The sequence below is a fragment of the Schistocerca cancellata genome, chromosome 7, assembly GCF_023864275.1.
Source record: "Schistocerca cancellata isolate TAMUIC-IGC-003103 chromosome 7, iqSchCanc2.1, whole genome shotgun sequence".
NCBI classification, from domain to species: domain Eukaryota; kingdom Metazoa; phylum Arthropoda; class Insecta; order Orthoptera; family Acrididae; genus Schistocerca; species Schistocerca cancellata.
Window position 1 is genome coordinate 226,269,970 of NC_064632.1, and position 22,172 is coordinate 226,292,141.

The window sequence follows — 22,172 nt, forward strand, 5'->3', positions numbered from 1 at the left end:
CACTAAGAGGGAACTTTAATGCAATACATTCTCCAGGTCTACAGTACTTTTGGTTTATTAAGTTACATTCTTTTGTACCCTACTGTTTTAAGAGTTATTTACGAAATATATATTTTTCATAAGTGCTGTACCATTTACAAAAATTAAGATGAAACGAAAATATTTTACTTTTGAACACTTATGATATAGACGTCTAATATATATTTTTTCCAGAGAAATTGATGATCACAAGTTGAAACAACCTATATGATTTGAGATGAAATCACCTGCTTGTATTTTATACAGGATGGGGCAAATAAATGTGTCCCAGACAACAGAATTCCAGGGTACAAAGAAACACAGCAGAGGAAAGAAAATACAGTACGAACCTGACCATAGCAGATGCTGAAAGTGCCCACCATTCGTCTCTTGTCACTTTTGGGCCCCAGTCAGCTAGTTGTTGTAGGCAGATTGAAGATGGACTGCTGGAATTACGAGTCTCATCCAAAATGTTTTGCTGCAGTTCTTTAAGACTATGAGGGTGGTAGTGGTACACCATAGACTTGAGGGCTCCCCACACAGTAAACACTAACTGACAAATCACCTGCCCTGGGTGGCCATCTAGGACTGCGACCAAACAGACCTCTTGTCAGGTGCGAAGATTGTGAAAATGTGCTCCAAAATTTGGCCAGCTGTATGGGCAGTTGCCTCATTTTGTTGGAAGTACCCGTAGATCTATTCCTCCTCTGTTAATACTGCCACAAATGAGTTCAAAATGTTTGCAATGTAACATGCCAAAGTCAGCACCCAATGAAAGGTGTGAACAATAATGTGGTATGCAGACACTGCACACCAAAAGCCAACCTTCTGACCTGCAATGGCGTTTCATGTAAGCAATGCCGTTTCATGTAAGTTATGTGGATTCTCTGCAGCCCAGAACCTGTGATTCTGTGAACTGACATAACCACTCAGGTGAAACCAGGCTTCATCAGACACAAAGAACAGATCCATGTCCAACCCATTCATTCTCTCATTGACCAGCCACTCACAAAACTGGAGGTGCTGAGGAGCATCTGCTGGTTTTAATGTATGAACACCAGACACTCAGTACGAATACATGTGCAGGTCCAGGTGGAGTACTTGTCCACATGATCGCTGTGATATGACTGTCTCTTGTGACAGGCGTCTGGTATATTTGGAAGGACTCTGAAGAATTTTCTGGTGTGTGTGTGTGTGTGTGTGTGTGTGTGTGTGTGTGTGTGTGTGTGTGTGTGTGTTACAATGTTTTTGTCTTGTTTGGATCGGGTCCTGTCTGATGCCTTTTTCGGACGAAGCGTTGTTTGGCACTCTTTGAAACCATAAAACTTCTCAGCAAACAACTGATTACATCATTTCCATGACTTATCACGTAACTCTCCACAAAAAACATTGACTGCTCCACTCACACTGACATAGCTCGCACTACGCTCTGAACTGGTGTGGCTTATGTGGCAGGCATACATATGGTGTGCGCATCATGGGGTGCGGTTATATGCAAACATTCACATCTAATTGTATCCACTTGTCCAGGCCACTTTGATTTGTCCCAACCTGTATTACTGCTGCTTACTTGGATATATGACAGCACAGCTTATCACTGCATTAACTGAAGCAATAATGAAAGAATAGGTAGAGGCTTGCCAGTGTGAAACAATGGAATGGTAAAAGACAATATTTTTTGTGGCTGGTTTACACAAGTGTGCCTGCTCAAGGGTTGAATGATATGCTGAAAATTATGGCTGACGAACTAGCAGTATGAATGAGTTGACATGTTGCATTCAGGTCATTTAGCTGACCTTACAAGACCACCATAGAGTTACTTGCACCTAAACTGTAACAATAAATGTGACTTTTAGAGAGCAAAGAGACAAGAAGAAATTCAAACACTTAAGGGCACAGTACAAGAAAAATTATTATAAATACAAGTTAACACATGGAGAAAAACACCAAATCCAAGCAGAGTGCATGTGTGCAACTCAAGTAGATGAAGTTTATGGGAATCTTAACGAGTAAAAGCCAATGTATGTGTGGGTGAAATACTATTTGGAGATGACGTATTTCTACTAATAAAGCACTGCAGGTATGCATTTTATAGTTTCATACTCTCAGCAAATTTATATTTCATCTCCATACTCTGAAAACAAGAATGTCATTATAAGCAACTTCAAACTTTCTTTCGCAACAGTTTAAGTAAAAGGAGAGGTGGACATTCAAAACACTGCAATGGAATGTAAAGAAATTTGATTATTTCCACTTGTACCCACAACAATGACAAAATACAAAACATATTTATATACAATTTCTCACAGTTCACAGTTGTACAGTATCTTTTCATCTCTGAGCAAGGGTTTATATATTTCACCAGGCACTTCTACAGCCAGCAGCAAAGTACCAATAAATAACGAATTTTTGATGTCAAATAAAAACTTTGAATGTATACCAATCAGACTTTTATCCCTAACGTAATGGATCTGAGGTAGTCTTTCAAGAATATTGCTATGCGTAATTTTGTTATAGCATTTTGACTAGTCACATATAGGACCTCAGTCACTTCCATATTTAATGTGAAGGAAGTCATTAATACCACAATATTTTTATGTGAACTGACAAAACACACAACTCACAACAAGATATATTAACAAAATCCTATTAAAAATAACATCTACACACAGTTTGCTAAAAGCTACAGCTCTCAACACATTTTTACTACAAATTGCATTGGATATGCACACTTCCATTCAATATTCTTTAATATCATATTTACTCAATATACAATATGAAAATGATACTTTACACATATCAAGATGCAGGTATAAAAAACAAGTAACCTTTTTTTACAAATAATGACCCCACTGTTTTATACACTGATGAATGAGGCACCTATAAATGATACTGTGTTTTGTATATAAAAGCACTTACTGCATTTTTCTCTTTATCTCTCCCTCTCTGAAACAAAAAACAAACCAACCAACCAACCAACCAACCAACCAACCACACACACACACACACACACACACACACACACACACTAAGAAGCCACATACATTCCAAGGTACAGTGAACGAACAATACATTTATGTATTGTAAAAACAATGTTGACAACAAAAATTTGAGATTGCCTTTTTAAGCCTTTTCACAAACAATTACTACCAATGTGGAATATACACTGTAATTCTATATGCCTGTTGCACACTGACATACAGGCAATGAACTCTGTAGCACCACTAAGAGAAATCCTACAGTCTGCTATGCGCAGTTCATGTACCTTTCTATGTACACTTAGGCATGGCAATAATATCAAAGGCATAAATTTTCCAATTTTTGGTATCTGCTCAAATTCTTCCACTGCACTGTAACTGAGAACTGGTAGAATTTCTGTTTTCAATATGTGATATTAGCTAATGTATGCACTACTCATAAAACTTCAAATTAAGTATGTTGGCAACACATTCAATGAATTTCACAACAACACACAGATGCAACTGACTGCTGCTTGCACACTTACAAGGCAACAATATCAACTTTTTATACACAATATAATCCAAACACTGCTTCTGTCTCCATGCTTATGCACTGATTGCTTAATGGTCCCAACTTTGCTTGTTCCTGTGTGTTGTGGACAGGCTATCAAACAATGATTATTAAAACTCATTACATGCAGAACAACACAAAAGTAGAGTTCAACTGAAGCTGAGAAGCTGTTTGTAGGAAATATTGCAGAAAGCAACAGAAATTAAAGATTATAAAATCTCACGCTTTACAATACTCCGTGATTTTGTGTAGTTTCACAGCAACAAATCTACCTCCCTATCAAGTACTATATTTTACACAATCAAATTCATATAATTCTATTGCCATAAATTAGTTGCCAATGTATGTCCAGGATTCGCTGGCTGGCCGAAAGTACTGATGCCCATTGCTGGTGTAGTAGTTGCTGTCATACCTATTGCAGGTACACCCATTGTAGGTATACTCATGGCTGAAACTGGTTGCATGGGCATGCCCATCATACCTGGAACCTGGGCAGTAACCACTGGAGCACCCAAGTTAAGACGAGCCATCTGTTGTGGAAGCTGTCAACAAAAGCACCTCATATTATTGAACAAAATCAAGAATATTGCTAGATATACATATTAACAGTAATTAGAAACAATTGCTTTGTTATGTGGCCACATTATTTCTCTTCTGACTTAATAAGACATTACATCACTTGCATGCCTTTGCGGTATTCATTGACAATGCCTGATTTATGAACACACATTACAAGCTAACACAAGAAACAAAACAGCTGATAAACCTTGTATAATGTTGCAGTTTTCAACCAAATCTATTTGTAATCTCAATAGTGAGTCAATAGCACTTTGTTGCAAAAATAAACATATGACAATGTGTGTTTCACATTATTTACTTGAAACTGCATGCTCAACAAACACAAACAACATTAACCCAACAGACAGGGACAGAAGAAAACTATTTTAAGAGTTATCCAGGTAATATTTTTATGTGGCTTAATTTTCTTTTTATTTACTTTTGTGTTGTTTCACTGCTTTTTACTGGCATGTTGAAAAGTGTAAGAGACCCAAATTTAACAGTATATTTACTGTACTGTAGGCATCACATTCGTTTACATGACCGAAGAGCATGTAAGTGTGGCTACAACCAAGACTTAGCAAAAAGGTCATCTGACTACGAATTGGTTGTCATTTGACAGTAAACATTAAAAATATTATTGCTAAGAATTTTTCCATGTGCCTAACTTTTATTTCTACTACAGAAATTGGAAATATTGTCATTTAAGTTATAGCAGAGATGATTTGATGTTGGTATTTCCATCTTACTGACTGTATTTAAGAAGCAAAACTAGAGTACAATCACTTCTGATCAGTGCTCAAATAATTTTTTTCCTTTTCTTAAGAGGAACTAAGGGTCTAACATTTCCTTTCCTCTGAGGTATTAACCGTTTAATTAATAATACAGTGTGCCAAAGTTTTATGTTCCCTATTGTGTGAAATGATTGAGTACTTTTTCAACATCAACTACATTCACCACATTTTAAAATAAATTTTGAAAAACGGCGGCTGACGAAGTAAAATGCCTAAATCAGATTCATAGGAGTTTTAACTGAGAACAGAGTATACGCAAAAATCTAACACTAAATTGAAAATCACTCTCTTTGCATTGTCATCATTGTCATATTCAGGCAAGCAACTGGTTGGATGCGACTCCTCATCTCTGTATCCAAGTAACTACTACAACCTACACCCATTTGAAGCTATCTACTGTACTGACTTCTTGGTCTCCCTCTTCAGTCTTTACACCTCCACTTTAATACAAAAGTGACATTTCAGAATGTGTTTTATCAACAGATCCCTTCTTTTAGTCAAGTTGTGCCAATAATTTCTGTTCTCCCCTAGTCTATTCAGTACCACCTCATAAGTTATGCATTCCATGTACCTAAATTTCGACATTTTTTTATAGTACCACACTTCAAAAGCTTCTATTCTCTTCCTGTCTTAACTGCTTACTATCCATTTTTAACTTCTGTAACTGGCTACACTCTAGACAAATACTGTCAGAAAGTCTTCCTAACACTTAAATCTAAATTCAGTGTTAGCAAATTTATCTTTTCCAGGAACAATTCTCTTGCCATTGCCAGTCTATACTTTATGTCCTATCTACTTTAGCCACCATCAGTAAATTTTCTGTCTAAATAACTGAACTCCTATATGAATGAAAATAATTTCCAAATGAAAATAATCAATTTTGTCTATCACATTATAGTTACAAAACTCATATGCTATTATTAGTGTGCCATTTTTAAATCTAATTCCCTCGATCACCTGATTTAATTCGACTACATCCCACTATCCTTGACTATCTTACATTCCACTTTTAAGAGCCTGTCCACTCTATTCAAGTGCACTTCTATGTCCTTTACCACCTCTAACGGAATTACAATGTCACTGGCAAACTTCAAAGTTTTTATTTCTCCACCCTGAACTTTAATTCCCTTTCCAAATTGTTCTTTCCTTCCCTTCACAGACTGCTCAATGTACAGACTGAGCAACACTGGGGGTGTCTCTCACTCTTCTCATCCACTGTTTCCCTTTCGTCGTCTGATCCTTCTAACTGCCGTCTGGTTTCTGTACAAGTTGTAAATAACCTTTAGCTCTTTGTATTTTACTCCTGCTACCTTTAAAATTTTGAAGAGTGTATTCCACTCAGGAACATCAGACGTTTTCCTCCATGTCTACAAATGCTATAAATGTATTCTTGCCTTCCCTTAAACTATCTTTGATTAGTATTGCTTCATGTTTCTACATTTCTCTGGAACCCAAACCGATCTTCCCAAGGTTGGCTTCCAACAGTTTTTCCATTTTTCTCTGTAAATAATTTGATTCAATATTCTGCAAGAATGACTTATGAAACTGATAGACAGGTAATATTCACACCTATCAGCTCCTCCTTTCTGAACTGGAACTGTTCCTTTATTCTTTGAAGTCTGAGGACATTTCAACTGTCTTGTACAACTTGCACACCATGTGGGATAGTTTGGCCATGGCTGGCTATCCCATGAAATTCAATAGTTCTGAGGCAATGTCTTCTACTCCAAGGGCCTTGTTTCAACTTTAGGCTGTAGTGATACATCCGATTTCTTGAACGAGAGGTATCACGTCCTTAAACACTTATCTCAGAGAAAAGGGGTTTGTGACAGAATGGTCGGTAAGTGGTGAGCACCCCGCTGTTGGGAGGTGTTTTAAATCATAGGTGCATCATACCAGAGCTAATGGTCCAGTGACTGTACGGAGGTGGATAGTAGTCAGAGCCTACCTGCTGAGGTGAAGAGAGGAGTTCCGCAGAGCAGGTGGTGTGGAAGAAAGAGCTCAATGAAATCTAAGAACGCAAAAAGTCAAAGATAATAAATGTATTTTAAGTGTTAATTATCAAGTTGAATATCAGGTCTGTTTTGTACATAGTAGAGAGGCAGTATACGTGATAGTGGCTGTCCTCATTTATTGTGTATTGAGTTGCAATACTGAAGATAATATAAGAAGATGAATTGAATCCCACTTCTTATGAGGTGGAATGAATGAGAAGTTAATTTTCAGCAGTTTTATCTGCAGTCTGTATGGAGGCGAAGTCTGAATCAAGTTGGAGGAAGAAGGCACACTGATTCAGGGCACAGACTAGCTGAACCCTGATAAGTAATATTTAATGGCAATGAAGTATCCACTAAGCAACATTCATTGTATATAAATGGAATGTTCAGGTGGCAATTTACAGAAGTGTTTTGTGCATTAGATGAAGTATAAAAAAACACCACACAGCCAAGCCAGCCTAAAACACTTCAAGGGTTTCCAGTGCTCTGCCAGATTCTTGTTGTTGTGTTTTATCTCCCATCTCATCTTCATCTATCTCCTCACCCATCTCTGTATTATAGTAATTTCCTTTGTATAGCCCCTTTAGATACCCATTCCACCTTTCAGCTTGTCCTCCTTTGCTTAGAGCTGTCTTTCCATTTGCACTCTTTGATATTCATATAGCTGCTTCTCTTTTCTCCAAAGGGATCTAATTTTCTTACCAGTAATATGTATCTTTCCACTAGTTATACATGCTCCTATAGCCTTGCCTTTGTCTTCTTGTCATTTCTGCTCAGCCATTTTGCAGTTTTTGTCAATCTCATTTTTTAAATGCCTGTATTCTATTTTGCCTGATTAATTTTTGTATTTTGTCCCTTCATCAATTAAATTTAGTATCTCCTGTGATATCTGCAGATTTCTACAACATCTTGTCTTTTTATCTGTATGATCCTCTGCTGTCTTCAGTATTTCATATTGCAGAAATATCAAATTGTCTTCTATTATATTCCTTTCCCGTGTTTCAAACAATCATTGCTTAATGCTTCCTTAAACTCTGTACAGCCTCTTTCTTTCCCGTTTATCCAGGTTCCATCTCAGTAATTTCCTTTTTTTGTGCAATTTCTTCAATTTTGATCTATGGCTCATAACCATTAAATTGTGGTTCAAGTCCACATCTGCCCCCCAGGAGATGTCTTACAGTTTATAATCTGATTCCAAAATCTCTGTCTCGACACTAAGTACCAAATCTGAAACTTTTCAGTGATCCATGCCTCTTCCTCAAATACAACCTTCTTTCACAATTCTTACACTAAATGTTACTAACGATTTAATTATAGCCTGTGCAAAATTCTACCAAACGGCTTCCTCTTTCATTTCTTTTCTCAGTTTATATTCTCCTACCATTTTTGCTTGTCTTTTTTTCCTACTGTCAAGTTCCAGTTCTCCATCATAAATTTTCCTCTTCCTGTACTGTCCGAGTGATTTCTTTTGTCTTATCATACTTTCTCTCACTCTCTCTCTCTCTCTCTCTCTCTCACTCTCTCTCTCTCTCTCTCTCTCTCCAGAATCTATTGAGCTAGTGGTGGGGGTTGGCTTTGTGTATCTTTGCAAACTAGCACATGGTCCCAGAAGTGGGGCAGCAGCCTTGCAGGGAATAATCTGTCTGACTAATCTGGGCTTGTAACATCAATCAAAATGGCCTTGCTGTGCTGGCACTGAACGGCTGAAAGTACAGCCATCACATATCCTGAAGACAGGCACCTGCATTGTATGACTTAATTATGAAATCTTCTTGGGTAAAATTTTCAGGAAGTGAAATAGTCCAACATTCGCATCCCCATGCAGGCGCTACTGAGGATGATATCGTCAGGAAAAACAAATCTTGTCTTCTACAGGTCAGTGTGAGGAATGCTAGAGACCTTAATTGGATAGGTTGGCAGAAAATGTAGAAAAGAAAAATGGAAATGAGCGTTTGGTGTCATTGGTCGGGAGGCCCCTTGTGTGCCAGGTCCGGCTGCCTTGATGCAGGTCGTATTACATTCGAAGCCACATTGGGGGACCTGTGCACTGGATGGGGATGAAATGATAATGAAGACAACACAACACCCAGTCCCTGAGCAGAGAAAATCTCCGAACCAGCCGGGAATCGAACCCAGGCCAGTAGGATGGCAATCAGTCATGCTGACCACTCAGATATCGAGGCGGACATTTAGAAAGGGAAATGGATAGAGTGAAGTTACATGTAGTGGAAATTACTGAAGTTCAGGGGCAGGAAGAACATGACTATTCATCAGGTGAGTACAGGTTTATGAATACCAAGCCAAATAGAGGTAGTGCACAAGTAGGTCTAATAATGAAAAAGAAAATAGGAATGCAGAATGAATAAGAAAACAGACATATGGATAAGGCACTATGAACAGCATAGTGAACGCATTATGCTGCAAACCACGGATGAAGGGCAACAGGCAGATTCATTTTCCCTAGATTTCCAGAAAGTGTTTTACACACTGCCCCACTGCAGACTGTTAAAAGTACAAGCATACAGAATAGGCTTCAATAAAAAGTGGCTCGAAAAAGTAATAGAACACGATATGTTGTCAAAGGCAAGAACGTGTTCAAGAGTGCCCCAGGGAAGAGTGATAGGACCGCTCTCATTCCCTACACACATACAGGGACACAATTATTAAACTACATGAAATCAAATCATTATAACTTCTGAATAGTCACACTGAACCTCTGGCTGCAGGTCATAATGGGAACTAGTATGCGCATGCATGTTTTGATTTAGCAACGAAGCTCACTTTCATTTGGATGGGTTCATCAATAAGCAAAATTGGCACGTCTGGCGGACTGAGAATCCACATTTCATGCTCAAGAAGTCACTTCACTCTAAACGGGTGATTGTATGGTGTGCAATGTTCAGTCACAGTGTGGTATTCGTTGATGGCACGGTTACTACCGAATGGTACATGAAGGTTTTGGAAGATGCTTTCAGGTCCATTATCCAAAGTGACCCTGATTTCAACAAGATGTGGTTTGTGCAAGACTGAGCTCGACCCCATCGAAGCAGTAGAGTGTTTGATGCCCTGAAGGGGCATTCTGGGGACTGCATTCTGGCTCTGGGATACCCAGAGGCAGTTGCATGGGCCTCAATTGGCTGCCATATTGCCTCAATTGGCTGCCATATTCTCCGGATCTGAACAAATGCGACTTTTTTTGGGGGGGGGGGGCTATATTAAAGACAAGGTGTACAGCAATAACTCAAAACCATTGCTGAGCTGAATACAGCCATTCAGGAGGTCACTAACAGCATCGTTGTTCCGACACTTCAGCAGTTCGTGTAGAATTTCACTATTCTGCCTGTGCCACATCATTGCCAGGCATATTGAACATGTCATAACCTAAATCCGAATATCTGTAGTAACATTAACATGGTGAATAAAGTGTGTGTATGCCATAGTTTGTAACTAATTTACATTTTTTTCCATTTATATCCAATAACTGTCACCCTGTATATGACGTGACGGACAGCATGAGTAGCAATCTGGGGCCATTTGATGATTATGCTGTGTGTATGGGAAGAGATCGTCACTGAGTGGCAGTAAGAGGATACAGAATGACAGACAAAATTTCTAGTTGGCATGATGAACAGCAGCTTGCTTTTAATGTAGGAAAATGTAAGTTAACGCAGGTGAGTAGGAAAAACAATCCTGTAATGTTCAAGTGTGCTGCTCAACACAGTCATGTCGCTTAAATATCTAGATGTAATGCTGGAAAGCAATATGAAAGGGAACAAGCATGTCAGGATGTTAGTAGCGAAGGCAAATTGTCGATTTCAGTTCAAAGGGAGAATTTTTGGGAAGTTTAGCTCATCTATGAAGGAGACTACATATAGAGCAATAGCACACAACTGATTGAAAATTGATTTTACTGTCACCTACATTTTGCATAAGCACCAAGAAGGTATAGTCATCTCTCTCTCTCTCTCTCTCTCTCTCTCTCCTCCTCCTCCCCCCCCCCCCTCCCTCCCTCCTATTTTCCCTGATTATTTGTGAGTACATAGAAAAAAAATGACTAGGAGTGGTAAATGGTACCTTCTACCATGCAGTTGTCTGTTGAATATGTTTGTAGAAGCAGACCTTCATAGCAATAATAGACCCAAAGCAAACACCCATCACAGTAATGCAAGTTTACTTGCCTCCTAGCACATTTTTGCATTATGTCATTAAAAAACTTACATTTTGTGTTATTTCACATTGGTTTACACATGACATTTTCATTTGTGTGTTAGTAAATTAGAATGTGTGTGTAATCGTCAACGGAATACAGTAAAAAAATTTATTGGTATGTGCACACGCCTGATGTCTCATGATCAATTTTAGTATGCAAGTTGCTGTACACCAGCTGAATGATTCTTCTTTGTTTAGATCATGCACTGGCTTTTGCCCCCAGTCCCTTCTATTACCCCTCCCTTTCTTTCTGTTCATCTTCACTTTCACCGCTCCCTCTTCCTACATCTCTTTTTGCTGTACCCTTTTTGTCTTGCTGTGCAGTCATGAGGTCATGTATCTAAAGACTTGCCTCTTTCTCACTACCACCTCTATGTATCCTTTCCATCCCCCCCCCCCTCTCCACCTCCAATCTCCATCAGCTCAGGCAACAGCCCTCAGTAATCGAGTATCAATAATTAGTCTTCTTGTGGTCCTGGGAGTGTGTGTTTGATTGTTAGTGAATGGGTGGAGTTTTGGTAGAAAAAGAGCTAGTGCTCAAAAGTTAGTGTGAATGCAGTTTCCTGTTATGGGTTTTTGTGCTCCATGCATTGTTCCGTTCTACATTGAGTGGTTGTCTTTCCCTTATTTTATGTATTGCTTCATCCAGGAATTTTCATTACTTATAATTTCTCACTATGTACGTGGGGGCCAACAAAATATTTTCACATTACAAAGAGAAAGTTTGTGATCGAGATTTCTTTTGTTAAGTGTGAGTGCTTGTATATAATTACAAAGTGTGGAGTTATTGTATCAGCTTACTCAAAAAGTAAATTAACTGATACACAGTCTGACCAGAGGTCTTGCCTTTAATAAGTGACTCTTCGGTTTCCCTACATGGAGGACATTTATTTACAATTCTGGATTAGATTTGTGTGTGTGGGCGCACATACAAAAGAACACAGATACTCTGTTAAAACTAAGTCAAAAGCTGGATGAGTATAGTGAAAAATACAGATGTCTGAAAAGGAAATGACACACTGGATTACTTGGGTATATCTCTGTCACTGACTATGTGACTATGTCATTAAGTAGCATAGCAAAATGCACCCCCCCCCCCCCCCCCCCTCTCACTCACTCACATTATAGCTTTCTCTCCTGTCGTGTCACTCTCACAGCAAAAACTGACAAAATTCTACATTAGTTTTAGTAAGAAACACTTTCATATGTCTAAAAATTTCAGTTTTGCCCTAAATTTCATATCTCACTTACAGATTTGGAAGATAAGATGAGGGAATTGATAGTGCCTTGAAAAGATGATTTAAGATGAGCACTGTCAACAGAAGTAAATCAAGGGTAATGACGTGTACCTGAGTAAGGTGATGTTGAGGAAATTCGATTAGGGAATGGGTTACTGAATAAGTAGATGAATTTTGCTGTTTGCATAGTGAAGTAAGGGATGACTGTAAAAGCAGAGGATATAAAATGGAGACTGTCAATAGCAAAGAAAGACTTAGTAAAAGATAGAAATATGATAACAACTAAGACAAATTTAACTGTTATCAAGTCTTTTCTGAGCATATGTCTGGGGGGTTTGTGGGCGCTCAACATCGAGGTCATCAGCGAAGAGCATATGTCTGAAGTGTAGCTTTAAACGTAAGTGAAATGTGAACATTAAAAAGTATTCATGAGAAAAAAAACAGTAGCTTTTGAAATGTGCTGTTACAGATCAGTGCTGAAGATTATATCAGTATTTTGGATAATAAATGAGAGCAACTTGTTTTTTAACAAGTCTAGAAGATGACAGACTTAGACAGAAAATTTATGATTAATATCAAAATTAAGTTGTGGGGTTCTCACTACTGTTTGCGAAAAAAGTGAGGCTTAACATTAAACTCTGCACACAAACTGTATTCAGCACGAGATTAACACATATTGAACTGGAACTAACCCCTGCACTCCATCTCTTCTCTCCTCCTCCCCCCCCCCCCCCCCCAATAAACAAAGATCAATTAACCTATGAGAATGGACGACATAATTCTCAGGTGAGAATTACAGCTCACCATCCATTGAAAACATTCAATCATAACATATGATTCAGTTTCTTACATACTATTCTGTAAAAATCACCACTAGTAAACTGATGAAAACAATAAGGTCTGAAACAAAACCTTGGCTTAAATAGAAAGCTCTGACTTTAAACAGAATAAAACTAAAGATAGTTGGGAATATGATTCAAACAGACCACAAGCAATGGTACTCATACCAAGAGTCCAATGATTATTATGTTATCCTGAACATAATAAGCTAATTATCAGGAGAGAACAACTGTGGATTGGAAAATAACAAAATCTTGTTAGCAGCACATTGGATTAGTAATCAAGGTAACTGAAGTAACTGAGAAAGCTGAGGCATAAAATGACACAAAGATCAGCAGTAGACACAAACTGCATTACGTTGTACTGATGGTACTGTATTACACAACAGCTATGAACAAAAACCACATCAGTAGATATTTCACACACTAAATTTTGTTTCTTCCAATCATGAAACATATATACATCAGTTACCTCATGTAATTACAAGTCAGTGAAAAGTGAAGCTCCCATTTGCATAATATTTTGAAACAATAGTAAGGAGTAACTGAATGAAACACCTTCCTAGTAGTGTGTAACACTCTCTTGTGCCCTGACTGCAATAATTTGATATGGTATGGACCACACCTGGAGCACACAAGAATGCACTGCTCACATGCGTGTCTCTGGCAGCTTAAAGCTGTGAACTTTTGCACTATAAGAAGCAGTATGTAGGTGCTTTTCTTTTATTGTTTTAGTTCTCATTTTTACCTTTGGCAGCTTGAGATTGAGTAGGAAAGCTTCATCACAGGAATGTAAGGATTGCACATCAAAAGACAGTGGAATGAATTATTGGAAACTTAAATAGAAGAAGAATTTATATGACAAACCATATTGCACTGATGTCTTAACTGTACTCTTGCAAAAAATGTGAAAGGATACGCATGAACTTTGGAACAGGTTCACTCGTAAAAAGTTAAATGGAAACTTCAGTTTCATGTAGCCACCTACTGAGACTAAGTGAAGACACTACTTTGAAATTCTTGTCTTCTCTTACCTTTGATGATAATATTTCAAAGTCCTATGACTATGAATACAGTAATGGTATCAAATTGAAAATTCACATAAGGAATTATGAGACAGAATGGTTGGCCAGTTCTTATCCTGCCATCCTTGTCAGCTTAACTCAAGTTTTCCACATTGGTTCAATGTCCCTTTTTGTTCTATTACTATTCTGTCTTCATCTTTCTCCCTCTCTCTTTCACATTTGAACCCATTGGACTATTCTTTAATCCATTCCTTTCACTTCTCATTTTTATTATACTTCCTCCATCTTTACATCTCATTCTTTCCTTTCATCACCTTTAGACTTAAGCTGGCACAATGTGTACCAGTGGACATTTCTCACTTCATCTTTGTGACTCCATTTCCTCGCAACAGATGGGACACTCATTCTCAGTTCGGGTACAATTAAAAAAAGGAGAGAGAGTTTGTAAGCAGTATTTGGAATTTCATTTTTGTAAGATAAGTACTGGCAAGCATAATGTCTCCTAGTAATTTTATATGTACGCAGTAACTTGATTAAAATCAATACTGCTACTCTTACAGAATATTATTAAGTAATTTACGGTCAACCCATACCTGTACTGGAACAGAAGAGACTGCTGCATTAGGGCTTGCAAAATCTAACATCAAATCAACACCAGAAGATGGAGGCACATTCTCCTACAAAAATATAACAAATTCTACAAAGTGCATAACAAAATGTTTTGTCTACAAACTTCATAATGTTATATTAAAGCTGTGCTGTTTTGCAAATGATAGCCTGTTAACATTAGAAAAGAAAAATGTAATTTACATGCAAGAGACTAATAATTAAAGATGGTTAAGAAATGTGTTATAACTATACAATAAGAAGAGTGAACAAAGTTTTATGGCAGATACTGTGACTGTTTTTATAGGACATAATGGGAGTGGGAAAAGTGCACCAGCATCACTTCTGGGAGTCCAACAGCTTCCTGAATCTCTCTAAATTACAGGCACTGAATGCACAAGACCAAACAAATTTGTAGTGTATGGTATGTCCACTATAAGCAAGAATACAACTGTCTATGAAGTGAAATTAAAAATGAACTTAATGATGCAAACAAATAAATAAGAAAACTACCTGCAGACTATATCTAAAAGAACAATATGTACAAACACTCGTGCAGCTACATCCACCAAAAGACAACTATTGTCAATAAGAAATTACAGACAAGTAGCAAACTACTACTGATTGTATTAAATACATACTACACTGCTCTGCAGAACTTCAGGACCAGATAGATAAAGTAACACAACATATTAATTAGGGTGTAAATGAATGAAAATGCGGGAGCATGATGCCACGTGGCTCACAGTCATACACAGAAAGATGGAAGTCACATGGCAAGAGTTCAGCATGACTATGGCACAAAATAGGGCGACCCCACAGCACAAGGCAGCTGAAAGAACAGGAAAGGATAGTTGTGTCTATGAGCGAGCAGTTACGGTGCACTTTGATGGTGTTTTTTGCTACCAATGCCCGAGAGACAGCACTTAAATGACTTCACAGTGGAAGAATCAATGGGAAACCTTAAGAAGGATGGAGTGTGATGAGTGTAGGCCACGACATACCCCCATTTGCTGAGAGGTGGGAACACACACTGCACCCTGGAACATTCTCTTAACAATTATTTTGGTGGTCCTTGTGATATGGTGCGGGGAGGCTTGGGTGTACTGACCTCCAGATCTTTTAACACAGTACACTCACTAGTCAACACTATTACACAGTAGTTCCTCATGTGTGTCTTCTCAGATGTCCATTCAGCCCTTACTTCATTTTTGTGGAACAGATAAAATGTGCGACCACATCGAACAGCGCAGGTTGAGGAGCTACTGAGAAGATATTTGGTGAATGTTCTGGCCTGCGTCGCCTATCCCCCCCAACCTCGCATCTCATGGAACGTGTCTGGGGTGCACTGGGGAGATGTCCACATGCACAACAGATCATCTCACAGTTGTCAAGCATGATGGTGGAGGAACGGAATGCTCTACCACGAGAACTCCTTACCAACCTTGTGGCGAGCATGGGAGCACGTTACAGAGCGTGCACTGCCACCCATACCATCACACGTCCTGTTAAGAACCACGCCCCTCCTTCCATCTTGCCCAGGGGACCATCATATGTTGCAGTGACTTCAGTGTAATTATTTCCTTTGAATAAAAGTGTTATTTCTGCTTGTCTCACTACTTGTTTCTTTCAGTTACCTTCTTCATTATAGTGTAGCAGTGCTTTCTATGTATGGTCAAAGTTCCATCCAACTATGTTACTTGGGAATAACATCACGCAGAAGTTCCTTTCGTCCTTAAATTTTGTACACCAGTATATTTACTGTAGTACAAATCTCTTATAAGTTTTTAGGAAATCAGGTCTCAAGCACACGAGTACACACCACAGTAGTCATATTACTGCAATGGCCGATCCTGGATCAAAATTTCAACAGAAAAACTATGTTTTCTGAAAGATTGGTACAAATGGTATTATAGTGTATAACAAGTCTCACTCCTATATATTTAATATGCTCAAGTTAGGCAGTACCTGAATTGCTTTAACATAAATTTTAAACAAAACCTCAGTTTTTGAAGAAAAGGAACAAACAATGAGAACATCAAAAGATCATTTCAACCAACAAAACATGATTTCTGCATTGTTAGAAAGTCCTAAAGCCTTCAGATAATGAGAACTGGCAGAAATGAACAACAATAGGGCTGAAACTGAATACATGGCAAAAGGAAATTAGAACATAAGAGAAAGCAAACTTTCAAAATGTGGCGCAATATGCCACCCATAAAAAGGAGCACACAGAATGTCTGGGAAGGAAGCTGCTAACGGTAAATTACTAAACTACTCAGGTTCTGTGAATGTGAATGGTATTACTGGAACCTTATTGTTCCATGTCCGATTCATAACTACTATTGGGAAATTAAATAATAAAACTTACAAAAACAAACTTTTTTACATTTATTTATCTCTATCTTTGTGGAAAGTAGTTTACACAAGGAACTACTTTCAATATAGAAACTGACATGAGCTGCTACACTGCAGCACATAACATCAAAGAAATATGTTATATGCTTGTAAGAAGCTATCTAAATCTGAAGAGATAGGTAGGTTAATGTTTAATATTCAATTAATGACTGGCTCATTAGAAATTTATCACATGCTCAGATCAGAAAAGAATGGTAAAGAAACCAGGCTGTGTTCTTTTTGAAGGAACCGCCCCAGTATTCAACTTCTGCGATACAGAAATATCGTGAAAAATTAAAATCTGGATGGCTAAACAGGGATTTGAAACAAAAATCTGTTCCCTGTGTGTCACCTGATTTTGTTACATGGCAATACTGAGGGAATATGAAGTCTACATCAAGTTCAATAGCTAATTAATCGAAAAAAGTGTTGAGTAGAAGTGTAACTAATACATCTTATGGCGGTAATATATTCTGACTTATACCCGAGATTGAGCACATCTATTACATATGGCAATCTAGAGCCCTGTCCAGAGAGAGGAAGGGACTAAAAAATTGGATATTGAAGTGTGAACAGTGCACAACATTTCTGTGGAAGTGGCAAAATTAGTATGTACTCTCAGCTGTGAATATGAACCACCTTCAGCTGTGTATTAGAAAGACAATGCTATTTTGTGCCGGATTTCTCACTTTTTCGCGAGCGGTCACCTTAACCACTTCGGCTATCCATGCCCAAATCACGGCCAGATCCAAACTTCCATACGTCATTGGCCTTGTGTCTCAAACTGCTCTTGTACATTACATATATTCCTGTCGAAGGAGGGCATATTTATTGGGAGCAGAGGTCTCAGTATTGGTGAATAAATATGAAAAAGTAGTGTCTGTGTTGTTAGGTAGTCTGATTTGAGGCTTCTTTGGACATGCACTCACAATAAATAAGCCCTCCCTGGATGGGAATACAGGTAACACTGAGTGCAGATTGTGACAAGGATTATGACATAGGGAAGTTTGGGTCTGCTTGTGATTTGGGCACAGCTACCCGAGGTAGTTATAGCAACCACTCGCATAAAGCAGGAAATTGGGTTTGAGTCCCAATCCAGCACAAATTTTCATTGCAGTCATTCTAATATACAGCTGAAGACAATTCATATTCACAAGTGTGAATACATTTCCGGTATTACTCGATGGCTGTACTCGCAGCAGTGCATGTTCCTTTAAACATGCATTTATGTATGTCCAAATGAACATTGCATCATACTTGTTAATAACAGCAGCCCTGCTATTTTGTACTATTTAAATATTATACTGTGCAGGGCATTTGTATCATTACACGGGAATAGGTTTGGGAAGTATGTTACTAAGGAAAACCTAACAAAGGGAGCAAAATAAATACAAATATACACACTTATTTCTTCCTACCAAAAATCTGAAGTAATGAAAAATCAAGAAGAGCACAGTAACATTAATACACATCATATTTATTTATCGAAGTTGGAATGTGCAACAGATGATGAATGAGGCAGTTCAACCACTTACAGAGTTGCAAGAACATTGTTAACACATGGCTGTCAATGTTCTCTGGTCATATATCTCCAGCACTCAAATGATGTGAATTCTATGTTACGCAATAAATTCTAATTACGTATTTTTGAATTACATGAATTAACTTTAGTTTGTTGAATACAATGCATAGATCTTCTTGAATATTAGACTTTATCATTCCATAACAAGAGGATGCTGTTTTTGGTCTGGCACAAACCTTTACAAAAAACAAAGCCAAATATTTGCCTTCCAAATGCAATCCCTTAACATACACTCCTGGAAATTGAAATAAGAACACCGTGAATTCATTGTCCCAGGAAGGGGAAACTTTATTGACACATTCCTGGGGTCAGATACATCACATGATCACACTGACAGAACCACAGGCACATAGACACAGGCAACAGAGCATGCACAATGTCGGCACTAGTACAGTGTATATCCACCTTTCGCAGCAATGCAGGCTGCTATTCTCCCATGGAGACGATCGTAGAGATGCTGGATGTAGTCCTGTGGAACGGCTTGCCATGCCATTTCTACCTGGCGCCTCAGTTGGACCAGCGTTCGTGCTGGACGTGCAGACCGCGTGAGACGACGCTTCATCCAGTCCCAAACATGCTCAATGGGGGACAGATCCGGAGATCTTGCTGGCCAGGGTAGTTGACTTACACCTTTTAGAGCACGTTGGGTGGCACGGGATACATGTGGACGTGCATTGTCCTGTTGGAACAGCAAGTTCCCTTGCCGGTCTAGGAATGGTAGAACGATGGGTTCGATGACGGTTTGGATGTACCGTGCACTATTCAGTGTCCCCTCGACGATCACCAGTGGTGTACGGCCAGTGTAGGAGATCGCTCCCCACACCATGATGCCGGGTGTTGGCCCTGTGTGCCTCGGTCGTATGCAGTCCTGATTGTGGCGCTCACCTGCACGGCGCCAAACACACATACGACCATCATTGGCACCAAGGCAGAAGCGACTCTCATCGCTGAAGACGACACGTCTCCATTCGTCCCTCCATTCACGCCTGTCGCGACACCACTGGAGGCAGGCTGCACGATGTTGGGGCGTGAGCGGAAGACGGCCTAACGGTGTGCGGGACCGTAGCCCAGCTTCATGGAGACGGTTGCGAATGGTCCTCGCCGATGCCCCAGGAGCAACAGTGTCCCTAATTTGCTGGGAAGTGGCGGTGCGGTCCCCTACGGCACTGCGTAGGATCCTACGGTCTTGGCGTGCATCCGTGCGTCGCTGCGGTCCGGTCCCAGGTCGACGGGCACGTGCACCTTCCGCCGACCACTGGCGACAACATCGATGTACTGTGGAGACCTCACGCCCCACGTGTTGAGCAATTCGGCGGTACGTCTACCCGGCCTCCCGCATGCCCACTATATGCCCTCGCTCAAAGTCCGTCAACTGCACATACGGTTCACGTCCACACTGTCGCGGCATGCTACCAGTTTTGAAGACTGCGATGGAGCTCCGTATGCCACGGCAAACTGGCTGACACTGACGGCGGCGGTGCACAAATGCTGCGCAGCTAGCGCCATTCGACGGCCAACACCGCAGTTCCTGGTGTGTCCGCTGTGCCGTGCGTGTGATCATTGCTTGTACAGCCCTCTCGCAGTGTCCGGAGCAAGTATGGTGGGTCTGACACACCGGTGTCAATGTGTTCTTTTTTCCATTTCCAGGAGTGTACCTGCTTGTGAAAGCTCTATGCCCTGACTACAGTACAAACTGCCACTGATTATTCTTGGGGGTTCCTAATTCCACACAGGTTCTTTATAAAAGCTACAAGAAAAATTATGCTAGTGAAAAATCTTTTAAAACATCCACAAAATATTTCTGAAGTGATCCTTCATGTCCCTATCACATTATTTGCTGGCACTTACACCAATATTACCTAACTGGCTCTAGACCTGACCTACCCTTTTGCAGCCAACAGGTAGGTCAAAATTACTTACCTCTATAATAGGTTTCTCAAACCAGTTCTCATACACAGTCATGTTCCACCAGTTTCCTTGGTTTCTCCTGAAGGGCAAGCTATATTCATAACAACCTCATTTAAATTCCCACTCAGGCAATTTAAGTGACAGAAAATATATGTTCCTCTCTCCAGCATCATTCAAGTTCCTTTACAATGATTGCAAACTACTGTTAACATTAATTACTTTAAATACAAACAGAGTAACACAGGATTTCAAACCACAGAATCATTCTGTAATCACCAGACAAACTGGAGGAAAAGACCCTCCCCCTCAGTAAATGTGTCTTATTTAATACTGTATTGCAAAGGGTGATAGTTTTAGTCTACATAAATATTGCCATGCATATTTTATGAATATCTAAAAACTTTCAAATACCTGTGCAACTGGATAGCCAAGGGTAGCAGCAGGGGCCACATTTGGTGTTGCCATATTGAAGAAAGGATTGGATGCTGCTAAATTTGCTGTAGTAGCCTGAGGTGCCACATTTGGTATGCCACCAAATACTCCATTCTGTTTATGAAACAACAACAGCTGAAGAATGGCATGCAAATGCCCCGCAGCAAGCTCAATAGTATGTGATAGTAAAGAACTATAATGGTTAATCTATGCTGTTCATTAATTAGTTCAATCATTTTTTTATAAAATAGGTATTGTCTTCAAGCAACCTATTACACAAAAGGTTCTCTCACTTCCTGGGTGCACACTACATGAGAATTTGTGTGGTAGTAAAGCATCATTTGAAAGATTAGTGCACGATACTGATATGTATGTTCTTGTGTTGGGCTGTGTTGCATGTCAGTGTCCAAACAGTGTGGCTGTGGGAGATATACTATTTTACACTTAACACTTTCTTGTTCGAATTTTACATATGCCGCCTCCTTTCTCTGGTACACACATTTCATATGACAATACATTTTAAAAACTAAAACACTTTCAAATTTAAATGTCAACAAAACTACTCACAGAATAAAACTTAGGAATTAAGACACACAGCTGATGGGGAACAACAGCACGAGACAGTGGGCGTTTGTCAAATACATCAAAATACATTTAACCCAATGCAAGTAGTGAAATGGTGTGATTAATGATGTACACAAAGGAAGTAGTACTTTGTAATCAATAGTATTGGGCATATTTCCTGACACACTGAAATATATTGTAGTAACACTTGTCTATAAACCTGAATATAAACAAACTACTTCTAAGTTTATGCAAAAACGGCCTGTGATAAAATAATACTTTTTTCTGCAGTACTTATCCTTAAAGATTAACACTGTCTCTGCTCTTTCTGAATTCACAAAAATGTTTCAATGACTTTGAAAGAGTTCAAGAAATGCAACACCTGCAGATCACAAGCATGTTAATCAAGGATCTCAACTGAACTTCACCTGATACCTCTTTTAACTGAAATGGCTCACAACTGATTCACAGGGA

The 22,172-nt window shown here is 39.1% G+C and overlaps 1 protein-coding gene across 2 annotated transcripts in view; it reads right to left on the reverse strand.

Annotated features, from left to right (window-relative positions):
* Positions 1-2,242: 2,242 nt before the first annotated feature.
* LOC126092618 (stromal membrane-associated protein 1) overlaps positions 2,243-22,172 on the reverse strand; it is a 179,252-nt gene continuing 159,322 nt past the window's right edge. Inside the window, exons 7-9 of one of the 2 annotated variants that reach the window (XM_049908332.1) lie at positions 21,114-21,248; positions 14,803-14,886; positions 2,243-4,091 (exon numbers count right to left, since the gene is read on the reverse strand). In XM_049908332.1, the coding sequence (XP_049764289.1) occupies positions 3,867-4,091; positions 14,803-14,886; positions 21,114-21,248 (444 nt within the window). In that variant the 3' untranslated portion in view covers positions 2,243-3,866. The remainder of the gene's footprint in view (positions 4,092-14,802; positions 14,887-21,113; positions 21,249-22,172) is intronic. The other variant, XM_049908333.1, reaches the window with a different exon arrangement.